At 41.3% G+C, this 18,374-nt stretch overlaps 1 protein-coding gene and 1 non-coding gene across 2 annotated transcripts; one reads left to right on the plus strand and one right to left on the minus strand.

Moving 5' to 3' along the window:
- Nucleotides 1-294: 294 nt before the first annotated feature.
- On the minus strand, nt 295-17,563 carry LOC143274619 (uncharacterized). The gene is made up of 6 exons (XM_076578489.1): nt 17,547-17,563; nt 16,558-17,152; nt 15,618-16,339; nt 15,139-15,438; nt 14,493-15,007; nt 295-425 (listed from the first exon to the last, which is right to left on the minus strand). Exons 1-6 carry the CDS (start codon nt 17,561-17,563, stop codon nt 295-297), a joined length of 2,280 nt encoding a protein of 759 aa, XP_076434604.1.
- On the plus strand, nt 3,507-3,579 carry Trnak-cuu (transfer RNA lysine (anticodon CUU)). The gene has a single exon. It is a non-coding gene; the product is annotated as a tRNA-Lys (tRNA).
- Nucleotides 17,564-18,374: the final 811 nt, after the last annotated feature.

Below are 18,374 nucleotides of genomic sequence, written 5' to 3' on the forward strand. Positions count from 1 at the left end.
AGACAAAGGAAGAGAGTGAGACAGAGGTGGAAAGGTGGAACGAATGGAGACTGATTCTTCCTCTCTCCCTAACACACACACACTCACCAAAACATACACGGCACACGCTGACGCGCGCGCGCGCTCACACTCCGTAGTGAGTGTGTGTGTGTGTGTGTGCGCGCGCGCGTGCGCGTGTGCGTGTGATATTCAAAGGGACTTGGTGATTTGTGTGTTTGAAGGTGCCGACATTGCCGGGCATGGGACTGGAGACCTGTCTTCAAAGTTATCGCATGTGTAAACTCTTGCCTCTGGTTAAGAAGCTGCAGCGAAGCTGTCATCTCCAAAGAGAAACCGGGTTCTCAGCAAAGGTTTTCTGCGCGTTTTCGTCTTGGACAAGTGCCAGTATCTTGTACAGCTCTTGGCCAGTGGGGAAGGAGTCAAACCTGAGTGGTGAGCCCCGCGCTGAAGTACGCACCACTGGCCCCAGCGCCGGTAAGATGGGCAAATGCTGGAACCAAGCTTCAATGCCGGCGGGCTACTTGCTGACTGGGGAATACATGTAGTAAAAGAAGAAGGAAAAAAAGGATAAAAGCCAACGATATTGACGCCACTGCACTTTCATCACTCGGACACTGATGGATTTGTCCATTCAGTTTTTGGCAATCAAGATATTACGTAAAAAAGAATCTGAAATGGCCCGATCCCATGAACAAATGGCCAGAAATGATGCAACCTCACATAGACATGATATGAAATGTCTGATTTCTGTGTAAAATTGACGAGAGAAGATTCGTAGAAATGATCATGCAGAAATGATGCAGTCTCAGTAGAAATGACCAGGAAAGATATAATACCAGACAGCAGGGCCAAATGCACTCCAGATGGGTCCTAGTTGATGGGTCAGCAGATGTTAGAACGTAAAAACGATATGAAATGACGCAGTCTTACGTAAAAATTCAATTACTTCTCCTCCAGGATTTCCGACAGTATCGGCGCTTCGCAGCTGTTTGGTATCTGCAGAAATTCTTGTTCTTTGCCGAACACGTACCCACCAAACCAACTGCCTGATGTTTTTTGTCAATTTTTTCATCCAAAAGATATCAGCCATTCGTTCTGAACTTGACTCTCACCTACATAGTACTTCCATTTCTTCAGATTTAAATCCATGCACCAGTTCAAAATTTACTGCCTTTCACCCAATATCTGAGTATTATTTGAAAAACCTGATATTAAAATTCAAATCTGCAACCTGTTCTCTTGATCCTCTGCCGACACTTCTACTTTTGGAATGTTTAGATGAACTCCTCCCCACTATCACTCACATTGTAAATGACAGTCTACGAAATGGAACATTCCCATCTCTCTTTAAAGCTGCAATTGTGAAACTCCTTAATCTTAAAAACTATGGACCAGTTTCAAACTTACCTTTTCTGTCCAAAATCATTGAGAAAGTCGTTCTCCATCTCTCTTATTTACATTCCCATAATCTCATAATATTATGCCCCACTCAGTCTGCCTACCGTCCCTTCCACAGCACCGAAACAGCTATATTGAAAGTAACAAACGACATTTTGATAGCTCTAGACCATGGAGATGTGTCACTACTAACTCTTTTAGATATGTTTGCTGCCTTTGATACTGTTGGCCACTCCATTCTTTTGGATCGACTCCAGTCCTTCTATGGTATTTCAGAAACTGCACTTTTGTAGTTTGAGTCCTACCTTTCTCAAAGATCCCAGTCAGCCTTGGTCAATAACCTGTGTTCAAAACCAATTCGCCTTGATCATGGTGTACCCCAGGGTCCGGTTCTTGGACATGTACTTTTCATTCTTTATACTCAGCCTCTTGCCTCTCTTATAGCATCACACTCTGTTTCAAGCCAGTCCTGTGCTGATAACACCCACCTTCTTGACTCATGCTCTTCTGACCAGATACAACCTACCATTGGCAATATTCAGACATGTATCAATGGTGTAATGACGACAAAACTTAAGCCCTTCTGATCACGACTAACAAGAAACGTTTTCTTGATCCATATTCCACATCCATCAAAGTTGGAATTTCGGAAATATCTTTTGCTGTTTCTGCTAGAAACATAGATTACATCATCTCTGACCACATGTCCTTGGACAAACATGTTTCAAATGTTTGTAAATCTGCATATGTTGAGATAAGACGTATTAGTTCTATACGTAAAATTAATATTTAGCCACTGAAGCAGCAAAAACCCGTGCCTGTGCTTTTGTATTATCAAAACTGGACTACTGCAATTCACTCCTTTCTGACTGTCCACAGTGTATTCTTTACATGATTCAAAAGATACAGAATTCCACAGCAAGGCTCGTTCTTCGAGCGAAAAGATATAATCATGCTCAACCACTTCACTGGCTCCCAGTCCAAGCATGGATTAAATATAAGCTTGCAACGCTCTGTCATATTTTTTTTTCGCTGGTTCATCCCCTGCTTACATCCATGACCTTCTGTCTGTCTACACAACTTCTAGACAACTGCGCGCGCACAAGAACGTTCTGCACAATCCAGTCATTGTCGACTATGACAGGCCAACACTTCACTTCATATTTCAACAAATTTGATAAAAGAAATCAGTTCGCACAGTAAACAAAATGTGACAATTTCGAATCATTTAACCCTTTCACTGCCAGTCAATTTAGAGTACAAAATTCCCTTGTGGTATAAGCACAGAAAAGACAGTGACTAAGAATAGCTGGGGATTCCCCATGCGATGTATAGAAAATATGGCCTATCCTACCACCGAACATTAAGAGCAGGGACTTCCGTGTCAACATCTATCATATACAACAGCAAACAAAAGGGAAACAAACAAAGGGAAGAAGAGAGAGAGAGAAGACAGACAGACACACACACACACACAGAGATGGGCAGATTGGCCGTGTGTAACCATGCGTCAATAACTATGCAGTTATCTGAATGTATGGTAAATTTATCATGTGGTGTTACATTGTTTTCCAAATTTTGCAGATGGCAAGAGAGAGAGAGACAGAGACAGAGAGATGTAGATGTAGATGTTTTATTCATATAGGCCATAGCCCCTTAGAAGGGGGTACACATGGAATTGACATTAAGTCACATATTACTACAAAGAAAAATTACGTTACATAAGCATTGCGTTATTTAAAAGCTCTATGCATATATAAAGCAAAATGTTGTACAATAGTTTCGTTCGTAGACGACAATAACAAAATTAGTTTAAATAAACAAGGCTGTCTATAAAATTTGAGTGGAATTAATCGTTCTCTAATATTTCTCAATGCTGGACAACTAAGCACAAAATGGACCTCATCTTCAGTTGATTCTTTGCATAATGGGCATAACAAATTACAAATGTTTGACTGCCTATAACGATACTGATGAGTAAAAATATCAGAGACACCGAACCTAAATTTCGTCATTAAATACTTCAAACCTCTAGCAATATGCATACGCATATAAATTGGAACATTATGCAAATTATTGATCATTCTGTATAGCTTAAATCTGTCACTGCCCGGTTAGCTCAGTCGGTAGAGCATGGGACTCTTAATCCCAGGGTCGTGGGTTCGAGCCCCACATTGGGCGTTTCTTTTTTGGAGGAAGGTGGCAGAATGGTTAAGACGCTCAGCTGCCAATACAGAGAGTCCGTGAGGGTGTGGGTTCGAATCCCGCTCTCGCCCTTTCTCCCAAGTTTGACTGGAAAATCAAACTGAGCGTCTAGTCTTTCGGATGAGACGATAAACCGAGGTCCCGTGTGCAGCACGCACTTGGCGCACTGAAAAAGAACCCATGGCAACGAGAGTGTTGTCCTCTGGCGAAATTACGTAAAATGAAATCCCCTTTCATAGGTACACAAATATGTAAGCATGCACTCAAGGCCTGACTAAGCGCGTTGGGTTATGCTGCTGGTCAGGCATCTGCTCAACAGATGTGGTGTAGCGTGTATGGATTTGTCCGAACGCAGTGACGCCTCCTTGAGAAAGTGAAACTGAAACTGAAAACTGGATATGAGAATTCCAACTTTGCCATCTGCAATCAACCAATCTTTCGCGGAACACACGAATAAAAACATTTATATCTTCAACACCTTGATTTAGCCATACAAAACCAAAACCGTACTCATATAATTTCTTTCTAACATTTGAAACCCAATTTCTTCTACCCTTATTATCTAAGTCTAACAACATTTTGTATGCTTTATATGGCAATCTGTGTTCATCCATTTGTGTTAACTTAAGCCAGTACTTAATACATTTAACAGTAGAGAGCAACGATACTGGGTATCTGTCAGTCTCACCATAGACGAGATCATTTGGTGTCTGAAGGGAGACCCCTAAAATTTTTTTCAAAGCATATAGATGAATTTTTTCACAGTGTATAGCAGCAGAGTCAAGACCCCATAATTCTGCCCCGTACTGTATCATAGGCTGGATCTGAGAATCAAATATTTTTAGGAATAATTTCAGAGATTCATTTTGTACTAATGACAATTTCTTCATGACATATAACAATGCATTTTTTGCTCTACTTGCAAGGTTTTTACATGCAAATGTAAAACTCAAACGTGTAGAAAAATAAATACCTAAATATTTGTATACATTCACAATAGGCATTATAGTTCCGTTATAGGTCCATCTTTCTCTTACAGACAAATAACCTCCCTTTCTAAATACAATTATATTACTTTTACCCATATTCACTTTTAGTTGCAAAGCAGCAGCGGCTCGTTGTAGACTATTCAACTGACTTTGTAACCCTATTACTGTTTCTGATATTAATACTACATCATCAGCTAAAAGAAGAATGAAAATTTCCAAAACATCGCCTATGAATGTTGCACCGTGTCTTCCATTTTTAATTACTTCCTCTGTCAATTCATTAACAAATAAAGAAAACAAAACTGGACTACAAATATCACCCTGTTTAACCCCAGATGTACAATTGATGTATTCTGATAAAGCAGCACCACATCGCACCCTTGCCTTTACAGAATCATACATACTCATAATACATTTATAAATTTTTCCACGTATTCCATTTTTCAATAAAATAGACCAAAGTATACTTCTATTGACAGAATCAAAGGCTTTCTCAAAATCAATGAAAGCAACATATAATTTGCGATTTAAACAAAATTGTTTCTGTATGAAAGCCATTAACGTAAACATATGGTCCACAGTAGTGTAATTCCGCTTAAATCCGGCTTGAAATTCTCCTGTAATATTGTGTTCCTCCACCCATTCCTGGAGTCTCCTATTTATTACAGCGCTATATAATTTGCTACATACGTTACACAGGGAAATTCCTCTATAATTATTGGTATTCTTAGTATCACCTTTCTTGTACAATGGAAGAACAATTGACTCAGTCCAACTTTCAGGATAGATACCTCTATCAAATAAATAATTGAAAAACTTAACCAGGAAGTCTATAACTAAATTAGATTTGCATGCATTCTTTAACAATTCACATATAATTCCATCTGGTCCTGCAGCTTTCCGCTTCTTCAATTTTCTCAAAGCAAACAAAATTTCCTCTACTGAAATACAACGATTCAAACTATCGTTATCATCATTATCTATGAAATGCTCTTCATCAATGTTGCTCTCATTATTTTCATCAAACCCCTGTGATAGATTACTAATATGATCTTCACTTTTTTCTAACAATTCTTTAAAATGTTGAAACCATTTATGTAAACTAATATTATTCGTAGGTTGTTTTCTCCTCCTTGTTATTTTGTGCATTGAGTTCCAGAATTCTTTTTGATTATCTATTGAACGTTGTAATTCCGTTAATAAAGCATCATTAAACTGTTTCTCTTTTCTTTTCAACATATGTTTGTATTCACGTCTAGCTCTACAAAAAGAATCTCGGTCGGGTGGAGACAAGGTACGACGAAACTTTTTTAACAAGTTACGAACATTTCTTTTACAATCTCGACATTCCTTATCATACCAGTCATCATTTTTCACATTAATACTTACACGTATCTGCTTTTTCATACATTTTGCTGCACTCTTAATACAGTCATTGAAAACACTTAAAGCCTCATTAATACTAATATCAATCAAATTCAGAGCCATTTTCATTTGTCAGAGACAGAGAGAGAGAGACAGAGAGAGAGACAGAGAGTGAGTGAATGAGGGTGAGATAGTGAGAGTGTGTGAGAGTGAATGAGTGAGAGTGACTGAGTGAAGGTCATGGAGTTAGTGAGAACTATGAGAGAGAGCGTGAGTGAGAATGAAGGTGTGCGTGTGTGTGTCCTAGTATCAGTAACTATTAACCAGTATCTAATACAATCGTGACCAAGCGCGCTATGCTTGCTCCAAAACTGCTCACACACGAGCTACATCTGACGACGTTTTTCCCAACTAACCGCCCCCCCCCCCCCCTCCCGCACAGAATGTGTGACGTCACTCCCACTTCGAATGCAAAGCCGCTTACATCATTTTGTCCTCCTCGCCAGACAACCTACTCACGGCTCGACCAGTGTCGCATCGCGGTACACTATTGGCTGAGCTGGAATCTGTGTTTCTGCACTACCGTATTTCATTAATTTGTCTTTTGTCGGATCAGTAAACTACAAGTATTATATACTGGCAGAATCGTCGCGATTCCATCTTTAAATCTATTCCATTTATGTTTGTCTACGTTAAACTGATTTAACGCAGTTTGTAATTTTCAGCAACGAGCTTGTTAAAACTGACCCTGTTCAGGTGACTTAAATTAAATTATAAATTCATCTTAAATAATCAACACTTCATTTTATACTCATTATAAAGTAGGTGTTGAGCTCTTTCTTTTGCAACTTATCCGACGTAAATCGGTTCAGGAATCATTTAGAAATCTGTCACTGAACACCTTGTAAGAAACACAGTTGTCAGATTTGGCCAGATTAGTGAGGATCGGTTTGCAACACACGTGACTGTCTTTGCAGTCCGCTTAACTTGCATAAATTGGCACAGTGAGTGATGAGTGGTCATTTCATGCCTGGTCAGTCATCTGACCAGAGCTGCTCTCTCTCTCTTGCTGCGTCGCGGGCAGTGTGAGTGTGTGTCATGTGTGTTCTCACAACAGCTGACACCTCGATACCTATCGCTGTAAGTACTAGTGTGTAGAATGTGTTGATTTGTAAATTGTATTGTTTGACACAGTACTTGTGTTCATATGAGTATGTTCAGTTATTGCTTTGACATGCTAGTCACAGCTCGGCTATGATTGATCTAAATAATTGCCATGTCCTCATTTGCTTGGAGCAGTTGTTCCATTTGATTCTTCTTAACGTCGCAGTCAGTGACGTCTCTGGACACTAATAGTTTGTTCGAGAATATTCTAGTGGGTGCATATGATTCGTTCTTTCTCATTTGCTGTCACTGATGAAGGTTAATGTTTCACTGATGCTCAGTACTCTGTGTGTAGTATTCTGTTGTGGTGATTACAAGATAGTGTTTGATTAATATCAGTCATTGGTTAAAACCACCTGATATGTATCAGTCTGTTAACTGTAATTTAGTTATCAACGCTCTCTCTCCTATCCGGCTTACTCCAGTATAGTGCTACATAATAAACTGATTCATTTGAGTCACTTTGACACAGTATAAGCTTTACCTAATCTATACTGTCAGTGTACTTTCACTAAATCAGCATAGCTTCAATCACTTCAACTATACTATTTAAATATATTAGAAATGTCATTTGATGTCAGTGTTTGGTCTTCACACATATGCAATACGAAGTGGTAATCTTATCATTCATTTGTGCCGACATGTTGTGCTAATGACATTTATTTGTGGGAGGGGAGGAGGGAGGGAGGGAGAGAGATAGAGACAGTCAGACAGATGGAGACAGAGACAGATAGAGACAGAGAGAGAGAGAGAGTGAGTGAATGAGGGTGAGATAGTGAGAGTGAGTGAGTGAGAATTATGAGAGAGAGCGTGAGTGAGAATGAAGGTGTGTGTGTGTGTGTGTGTGTGTGTGTGTGTGTGTGAGTGTGCAGTGTCACCGTGCGCGTGCGTGTGTGCATGTGTATGTGTTCGTTTAAGTTAATTAATTAATTTATTTATTTATTTATTCATTCATACATTTGTTTGTTTATTATTCATTTATTATTCGCATTAACTTGTGACGCAGCACGCGAAAACCCGGCTAATGTCGCAATTTATCATTTCTTACATTTGTATACCTTCTACAGGTTTAAAAATCACAGATTAAAATGAACTAAAAACCAGAATGGATCTATCTGAGGTTTTTTTTCTATGATTTTTTTTTTCAAAGTTCGTGTGCCTAATGAGTAGAAGTGGAGAAATCAGCTCATGAAAAACAACACATATTTGTGTGCCTATGACTTAAAAAAACAAGAATTAGGCTATCCTGAATACCTATGTTGTGTCAAAAGATTCAGAACTGAATAAACTTTAAATTTCCATATGAAATAGGCACAGGAAAATTCGTATTTTCTCTCTGCACTACTCAAACGAAGACTAGTATGGCAAGTGCACGAGTGACGTCATGCAATACAGATTATTCAGCCACATGGAAAAACCCACATATATGTGTCTGCTTGAACTTTAAAACAAGAATTAATGTTCCTGAACATATGTTGGTGTCAGACGATTGAAAATTAAGTAGATTTTAGATTTCGATATGACAAAGGCATAGGGAAATTCGTATTTTCTCTCGGTACTCAAACAAAGACACGAATGGCAAGTTGAGGAGTGACGTCATGCAATACAGACTATACAGCCACAAGAGAGCCGACGGCGAATGTTCAAATATTTCAGCCCATGCCTTAGCTGATGTATAAATCTTTGGAACTTCGGCTTAGATCCAGATCAAACTACCGTTTACGAAATGCAGTCGTATGTATGGCCATACAATCAGCTGATGTAAAATCAGCCTGGAAGATATAGACTAAATTATTAATCTCTATGGCCTGGAAGCCTAAATAATCCACTGACTGTTACAACTGAAGCCATGACGATCATGCCCTTTGTGTGCAGCATTACCAACAGCTCCAGCCTGTTGACAAGGATGGAGATCGTGTGTGAAAATAGTTTAGGAAGTGAGAGTCCGGGCGTGCGTGTTTGTATGTGCGTGTGTGCGCGCGCGCATGTACATGATTATGTGTGCGCGTTTGTGTTTTGTGCATGCTCGCATGCGTACGTGTGCGTATGTGCGCGTGTGTACCCGTGTATATGTGCATGCAGTGTGTGCCCACGTCTTCGTTTGCGGTTTATGAGCGCTTGTGTGTATATATATGTTTGTGTATCCGAGTGATGTTAAAGTGTGTGTGTGTGTGTGTGTTTGCGCGCCGCATGTGTTTTCCCTGCAAGTGTGAAAAACATGGTGAGTGTGCGCACGAACGCACGGAATGCGCGCGCGCGCGCGCGTGCACACACACACACACACACACACACACACACACACACAGGGCCATGGGCAAATCCGCAAGCTCCCGAACGAACGAAAATCTTGTATTGTTCGGAGTAGAAATGTGCGTTTGATCCGCCAATCACAAATCGTCGAAAGAAATGGACTTGCCCGGAGTGTCTGCCGAAAATATTTCACCAGAATTTGCTTTTGTCGCTTTCTTTTGTTTTTGTTTTTTGTTCAGCAGGAATCGCGCATAAAATATGGCTTTGATTCTTGGTAGAAGCAAAAGAAAAGCATCGAACACATGGACTGTGTAAGCAAACTACTAATGCTTTCCAAACGATGATGGATAACCGTTAAAATATTTTAAGTTACGGGTTTGCCGGCCAGGTCATCTGGTTTTTCCGTGACCAGATTACATGTTAAGTGCTTAATCTATTAAGCAAAGTGTCTGAAACGAATAATATACGTAACACAACAACACACTGACTGTTTGAGAATCAGTCAAAATAGTCCAGGGCAGATACAAAAATGGTCGCCGGAAATGTGTGCAACAAAACCGTTCTTTTCATGATAAAATAGAATAAATCATACTGATCACACTGATATAAAGTTGACCGCTGTAGGTGGGCGAGAACATGATTAGATTTTGGTTTTTAATAATTATTTGTCACACTTCTGGCCATGAGAGAGCCCCTTACAAAGAGTCGCAAGGCAAGAGCAAGCCAGGGTTACGCAAGCGCGGTATAAGGGGGGGTCGCCAGAGGAAAGCGTTTAGCTCGGTACAGAACTTGTGACTGACTGCTGCCGCGCTGATGCTGTCCTATACCTCCGTTAGGACACTGCGGCAGATGACAGATACCGTACAGAAAATAAGAGAACTCTTCGGGGTCAAAAGGAAACAAACATTTTTAATTTCATCTATTATATACTAAATTGTTAGAAAACGCAAATTTGCTTTTATGAATATTTTACAGTTTCTTACCAGTCATGACGTTTCATAAAGAATGAAATCGGTATTATACCGACTGCAAAGGTGTCGAATTTACAAAGGCAGCACGGGATCATTTAGTTCGTAAGAACAATTATGTTGACATTTTACGCAATGCACAACTTGGAAATACTTCATGCTCTGCTTATTAACGTGTAGTACATTAATATCTAAATACGTGTTAACTAGGTTTGTTTCAATGAACATTGTCGGAGCACTGTCCAGACAATTCAGAAAACTTGGAAAGCAGATGATGGCAAAATCGACCAACATCATATCTTAATGTAAAAAGAATGGTATGATTTTTTTTCTTTGGAAATGAAGCGGTATTTGCAAATGTGACTCACGAACCCTGGCGCAGTAGACACGTCAGTTTAGCGTGGGAAAGAAAATGTATCTGGCTGGAGTATGAAGGTGGCAAAATGAAGTGCATCAGATAGTCATGAAGACTTCGTGGAAGATGAAAATGGGTCAGTCTCCAGAACTTTGTTGGAAATGGGGGTCTCTCAGTCTGATTCAGTATAAACATATGTTTACAATGATTATTCAAATGTTTCACATGTTATCAGGACTGCAATTCATTAGAGAAATGCCTGCAACAATTTTGTGAGAATATGGTTTGTTCTTGTGTTGAAAAATATTAAAAACATCCGAAATTTCGGCGCCATTTTGTGACATGGCAATGTATCTGAACATGAAGTGGTCAGAAACAAATAAGTACAAACCCGATTAAAATCCAGTACATACAGACCTGATTTATATTCATTTGTTGTGATAATAAAACATTGATCATCAATAAAAACGGTACACTAAGTTTGAAATATTACGCAAAAAACCCGCGTGACAGACGTAAACAACCCGTTCTTCTTGACGTGTTCTTACATTCATTCAAAGGCAAGCACATTCATGAATACACTACATGTTCTTTACTTGCAACAGGTGGTAAACACATCTATCATCTGCAGCACATACACTCATTTTCTGGGGGAAAAAGTCTATTCAACTATTTAAATGCAATCGACGTCGCATATTAATTTTCAGTTCCGCTTTTCTGTGTTACTTCTGTGCATGTAAACGACCCAATAAAAATATACATGTAAACAAAATTAGAACTGTTTTCACATAAATCATGCGGATTCATCGCGGGAAAGCGTAAATCGGTTTGACAAACATCCTTAAATCGTGGGTGTTTGAACACAGATTCAGAGAATGTGTTGTTTCCGACAGTGTGTGAAATGTACATATGTTACACGGAAATCTCCGATATGTTCATTCGTACCCCGTGGTTGCTATATTAAAAAAAAAAGAAAAAAAAGAAAAACCTGTGTATATTAATTTCGTCGTTGTTATGGTTTGTTTGTACATTTTTCTCTCATCCAATTAAGTTTAGACACAATCACTATTTCTGACTCATGGAGAGATGCGGTAATATTCGGATACTGGCGTAAGATTTCGAACCAAGTCAACGCATGTAGTAAACGCAGTTCCAAACTATGATTTGAAAAGGAAGAAAAGAAATTACAGCTGCATTCAGACCATGAAGGAGAAATCAATTATGTAAGCATATATTTGTGTTGAACTAACAGTTCTCCAATATGAAATAACACAAGTTACAACTAAACTGAAAACATCAAAACACACTGATACTAATCAACGGTGTGTAAGTTATCAAACAGTGTTATAAAAAAACACACACACTGATATACATAATGACAAGTCATTTGGCAAACACTGTAAGAACAAACTGCTGGCTAATGTTTATTTCAGGTGAAGGTAGGGGGCTGAAGGTGAAATCAGGCAGGTAAGTCTTTGATTGCACTCAGACCTATGATGGATGATAAGCTATGTCAAAAGACAATCAAATTGGAACTATGACAGGAAGTGAAGTTAAAATGCTATCTGAAATCAGTTGTTTACCAAACACTAATCATACTGTTAATATTTGTTATTTGTATGAGAAAATAGTCACACTTAGCTACAGTCAGCATAAATCCCATAATATTTGTATTCTGTCCACTTACAAACATTTTATTTAGGTTGCTGCCAACATTTGTAAATAGTATTGAGAAAATAGCTCCACATAATAAATAATGCTGCATTCAGTATTTGTTTCACTTGGGGGAAAATAAATTGAAAATCGCACTAACCTGCAGTCAGTTTACCACTTGTATATATCTCACACTTTGTTTTACTCAGCTTAACATATGCTGTATGCCTGCTTACAAACAACTGATTGCTGTAATATTGTAATATTGTAATATCTGGTTAGCCATGCCCATTAACTAATATAGATATAAAAAGTTATGTTAGAATAATATCAAAATAAATCATAATTATGATTGATAAAAAAAGTTAATATGCTGTCTAAATTCAGTAGTTCACCAATATTTGACATAATTTCATGCTAATATTTGTGATTTCATTGGGAAATAGTCACACTTAGCTGCTGTCAGCATGATATTTGTATTCTGACTGTTTACAAACATTCAGTTTAAGTTGCAACCAACATTTGTAATCAATATTGGTAAAATACCACTCCAGTTAAAAAAAAAAAAATTAGTTATGGTTGCAATCAATATTTGTTTCAGTTGATTTGTTGGTTATCCCAGCACATTACTTCAGGATCAGTGAACTGTCAAAATTGCAGAACTCAAATATTTGATTTTACATATTCGTGTATTATTATGTCTATTGTTATTTATGTGCTCTCAGTGTCTACATAGTGAGCATGAGGATGAAGGAGTAAATGAAGGAATGACTCTGTGTGTGTGTGTGTGTGTGTGTGTGTGTTCAGTAGTATTTGTGTGAGTGCTCAGTAGTGTGTGTGTGTGTGTTCAGTAGTGTTTGTGTGAGTGTTCAGTGGTGTGTGTGTGTGTGTGTGTGTGTGTGTGTGTGTGTGTGTGCGTTTGTGTGTGTGTGTGTTCAGTACTGTTTGAGAGTTCAGTCATGTTTTTGTGTGTGGTGTGGTACAGTGTGTGTGTGTGTGTGTGTGTGTGTGTGTGTGTGTGTGTGTGTGAGTGTTCAGTACTGTTTGTGTGAGTGTGTGATGTGGTGTGTGTATGTGTGTGTTTAGTAGTGTTTGTATGTGGTGTGGTGTGTGTGTGTGTTCAGTAGGGTTTGTGTGAATGTTCAGTCGTATTTTTGTGGTGGTGGTGGTGGTGGTGGTGGTGTGTGTGTGTGTGTGTGTTTACTTGCACATGATGTGAGTGTGGAAATAAAGAAGAAGTGTGTACAGCTCTAAAAGATATTTGGAAATTCAGTTATCCTTACAATTTCAGTCAAAGATACTTTCGTTCTCAGAATATTCTCAGGCAGGAATTACAAACGTTACTTCTTCTTCTTCTTCTTCCTTTGTACAACCAACATCATTCTATTGATGGTTCTGTTGTAGTTTGGGGAGGTTGCTGAGGATTGCGCTGTTGTGAGGATTGGAAAAAAAAAAAAAAATTCTCTCTTTCTTTTTTTTTCTCTTTTCTTCCTCCTTTCTTTTTGCGACCTGGCCAGCCAGTGTACGTTCAGCGTGCACTGACATGATGCCAAGCCTCTGCATCAGCTGTGAGCGGGGGAAGGGGGCGGGGGGGGGGGGGGGTGATTTGGGGTGTATGGGTGGTTTGGAGGAGGGGGGGAATGGGGGGGGGGGGAATTCACTTTTAGAGATGAGAGGCCAGTCTGGACTTGAAGCAGTCCAGTGACTCGGCTGTCACAACTTCCTGAGGCAGCTTGTTCCATTCTGGTATGGTCCTTGGGAAGAATGCCATCTGCCTGTACAGTGTTGTGCAGGAGGGAATGTCGTAGCTCAGGCTGTTGTTCGTTCTACAGCTCAGCCTGCTCTTAGATGGCTTGGGCAGGTACTTGGAGTTGATGGAGATGATACCATGGTGGAATTTGTAGAACATCTCCAAGCGGGCTTTTTTGCGGCGCTGTTGTAGGGGAGGCCAATTGAGTGAATTGAGGATGGAGTCCACGCATGATGTTTGGCGGTGGCGATTTGAGACCCATCTTGCTGCTCTTCGTTGGATCTTCTCGAGGGCCTCAACCTCGTTTGCAGTGTAGGGATCCCAGACGGTGGCTGCATACTCAAGAAGTGGGCGAACAAGGGCTTTGTATGCAGTTTCCTTTGTCTTCTTGTTGCCGATCTTGAGGTTGCGCCGGACGAAGCCTAGGGTCTTGCTGGCTTTCTTGGTGATGGAGTCAATGTGGGATTCCCACTGCATATTTTCCTGAATGTTGACGCCCAGGTACTTTGTGGTGCTAACGTTTTCAATCTTTTGGCCATGTAGCTCATACGCAGGGGCGGTCTTGTCCCTTTTCCGGGAAACTCTCAGCGTTGAGCACTTCTGTGGATGGAATTCCATGGCCCACTTCTTCTCCCAGGTGGTAAGGGAGTGTAGATCTTCTTGCAGCACTTGCTCGTCATTTTTCTTTATGATGGTCTTGCTGCACAGGGTGTCATCGGCAAATAGGCGGATCTTCGACTTGATGCCATCAGGAAGGTCATTTATGTATAGAAGAAAAAGACTCGGCCCTAGAACCGAGCCTTGAGGGACGCCAGATTCCACGGGTAGAAGGTCGGATCTTGTTCCTTCCACTACCACAGCCTGCTGTCTGTCCTTGAGAAAGTCCTTGATCCAGGCATTGGTGCGTCCTCTGATGCCATAACGACATAGTTGTGAACAAGTAGGGTATGGCTAACTTTGTCGAACGCCTTTGAGAAGTCGAGGATGATAGTGTCCTCCTGGTTTCCCTTCTCTATCTCTCTAGTCGCTTCTTCCACATACCCTAAGAGTTGCGTTTCACATGACCGTCCGCGTCGGAAGCCGTGCTGCTCTGGACAGAGGATCTCATTGTTCTCAACATGGGACATGATGTGGCTGGTGATAATATGTTCCATCAGCTTGCAGGCTATGCAGGTGAGGGAGATGGGGCAGTAGTTTGCAGCTTTGTATTTTTCTCCCTTTTTAAAGACAGGTGTGATGTTGGCCTGTTTCCAGTCCTGTGGCAGGGTGCCGGAGGAGTATGAAATGCGGTAGAGCAGGGTGAGGGCTGGAGTGATCTCCTCTGCAACCGTCTTCAAAAGTCTGGGGGTAATGCCGTCTGGGCCACAGGCTTTATTGGGGTTGAGGTTGAGCAGGAGTTTTCTAACTCCATCTTCTGTGATGTTTATATCAGCACATGATGGATAGTCTAGGGGGTTTGGTCCAGGGGGGCACTGCTGTTCGAATTCTTCAGCTGTAATGGTGTATTTGGGGCTGAATACTTAGAGTGGAACTGGATATTTAAGATCTGGGCTCGCTCTTTGGGGTCAGAGATGAGTTTCCCGGCTTCTTTAAGTGGGAAGACGCCCACTCCTTCTGTTCTTCTTGCTTTGATGAAGCTCCAGAACTTCTTCTTGGAGGTGGTCTGGTTTTCTCCTTCGTCAGAGATCAGGCCTTCTACGTGTCTCCAGTAGGCGCGACATAGACGTTTCTGGATAAGGTGCTTGAGTGCCTTAAATTCCTGTTTGAGGGCCTCATCTCCGTTTTTCTTCATGCGTCTATGGACTCTGTCTCGTCTGCGTATGAGTTTCTTGGTCTCATAGTCAACCCAGGGGAGACTTGGCTTGGATCTTGTTTGCTTATGGGGGACGTGATCTGACAGGGCTTGACTCAGGCCAGTGCGCATTTCAGTCCACACTTCCTCAACATTGCTCTTCTCGTCAAAGGTGCTCATGATGTAATCATTCACCTTCTGCACCGCCTCTCTTAGTGGCTCCTTGCATTCCTCAGTGTAGATGGGAATGAGTCGCTGGGGTTGGCGTTTCTTTGGGGGATGGATCTGAAGTTCCATGTACACTATGTCATGGTCAGCAATACCAGGGAGCGTTTCGGTTCTTGGGACAAGGTTGGGGTGGTTTGTGAGGAACAAGTCCAGAGTGTTGCTCTCTTTTGTTGGTTCCATTACCATCTGCTCCCAGCCTACATCATTGATGGCGTCCATGAACTGTCGATGAATTTCTGGTTTGGTGCATCCCTTTTTTAGTGTCTTGGTGGGCCTGGTAGATTGAAATCGCCACCGGCAACAATGATGGCGTTCCTGTATGAGTTGGAAGCAAGTCGGGCAGACTTCACAAATGCGTTCATGCTCTCAGCATACTCTGTGTGGGGGTGGTACAAACAGCAGACTAACAGTGTGCGCTGTCCTTTCATTTTGATCTTTACCCAGAGGTTTTCGTAACCTGCAGAGAGTTCAGGCATCTCGTGTGAAGTCAGGTCTTCTGAGACGAGGATAAAGACACCTCCCCCACTCTCTTTACCCCATTCACCTGGTGGTCTGTCTCTGCGATAGATGGCGAAGCCCCTGGGGAAGATTTCAGCGTTTTTGTGGTACTGGGTCAGCCATGATTCTGTACCGACAATGATGTCTGGTCTTATGGCTTGGACCAGGTTGCTGAACTCGGCTACCTTGCCGACAATAGAGTAGCAGTTTACATTCAGGAAGCGGAGAGGTCGTCTGCTGTGTTTATCTTGCTTGCTTGCTCTAGAAGGCGTGGAAGTATGGAGTGGATTGAAGGGGCTGTTTATGTTTGAGCTGTTGGATGAGTCAATTTCGCTGACTTGACTGAGATGGGTGGCACCTACACTGTGCAGATCGAAAGCAATGGTGCTGTAGTTGGCATTGGCGCAAACAACGCAATGCCAGGTGACATCGCTTCTGCCAAGGAGGTCGTAGGATCCACTGCCGATATGTTGGCATTCTGCATGGAACCATAGTCCACAAGACTCGCATGCAGCCCCTCGTTGGTCCCATGTTACACTGCGGTCACAGGCACCACATGGGTAGCGGGAGTCTGGGTCTATATTTGATGAGTCATTTTGTGAGGTTGGGTCATTGGAGCTAGGTCCAGGATTTGGTTCTGGTGAGTAGGAGTTTGCGAGTAGGAGGCCTACTAAATACAGAAGAACAAGTCTCTGTCTTGTAACGTCACTCCGGCCAGCTCGGGGTCATGCAGTACGAGTTGTTAGGAACTTAATCCTATCCACAAACACGCAGTACACCGTGCCTAGTGCACGGAACACAGTCTTCTCTCTGAAATTAATAGAGTCCACCTGGTTTGGGGCAATAGGTTTCTGGTTATCACCAACAACAATTTTATAAAGTAGGGCAGCCACTACCGTCACAAGTAATGTGATATTTGATGAAAACATACCTTGGTCTGTCGATCATGTCCGGAAGTAAACAAAGCACAGTGTTCACATTCAACTCACTGAAAGTCATCGAGTCAATCACAATGTTTAAGTATAATTTTTAGAAGAGTTTTAGAATTTATTGGTCTAACTTGACTTAGACTAGTACACTGGTTTACTACACCATCATTTCGGCACAAAACTTCACTAGTTTGATCACATTATTCTTTGAAAAACGAGTTTTAGTTGAAAATTTTCACACCACAGAGAAAAACCACGTCCATCCTCACGCATGCGCAACCTCCCGCATGCGTTACCATGTGAGTTGCTGTTCAAAGTACAAAGTCACCATTTTTGGGGCACTCACAGAAATCACTCTTAAACAGACATGCGTTCAGACATAATGACAATCTTATCATCCAAACAGTCTAATCGTTTACTTCCAAAACACTTTGTTTTCATGATTAATTGAGCAACGTCAAATGAATGAATCGAGTCCAAGCGATGTCAGCCATTTTGTGTCACGTGAAACGAGCGGATCTTGTGATTAGTTGTTCCACGCGCGTCCGTCTCTTTGTCGCGGGGAAATAGGACAAGTCCTAATACGAGGATTTTGACGCGCGGCAACGGCGATCTTGCTGCTTGGAAGCGCGACTCCTGCTGCCTGAATACCTCGCACACGGGGCGCCGCACGTTTTTGCTGCTTGTCGCGTTAAACTTGCTGCTGCGACGCTCCGTGTGCGATGGGCATAAGACTGCTTTCAGTTGAAGACTTGTTGCATCAAAAGTTCCAAACAACAAAGTTCGAAGTAGAAAATCACCCCCATGAATTACCTTGATTCTGGCTTTTG

This window comes from Babylonia areolata, chromosome 29 (genome assembly GCF_041734735.1).
Source record: "Babylonia areolata isolate BAREFJ2019XMU chromosome 29, ASM4173473v1, whole genome shotgun sequence".
In the NCBI taxonomy this organism is placed as follows: domain Eukaryota; kingdom Metazoa; phylum Mollusca; class Gastropoda; order Neogastropoda; family Buccinidae; genus Babylonia; species Babylonia areolata.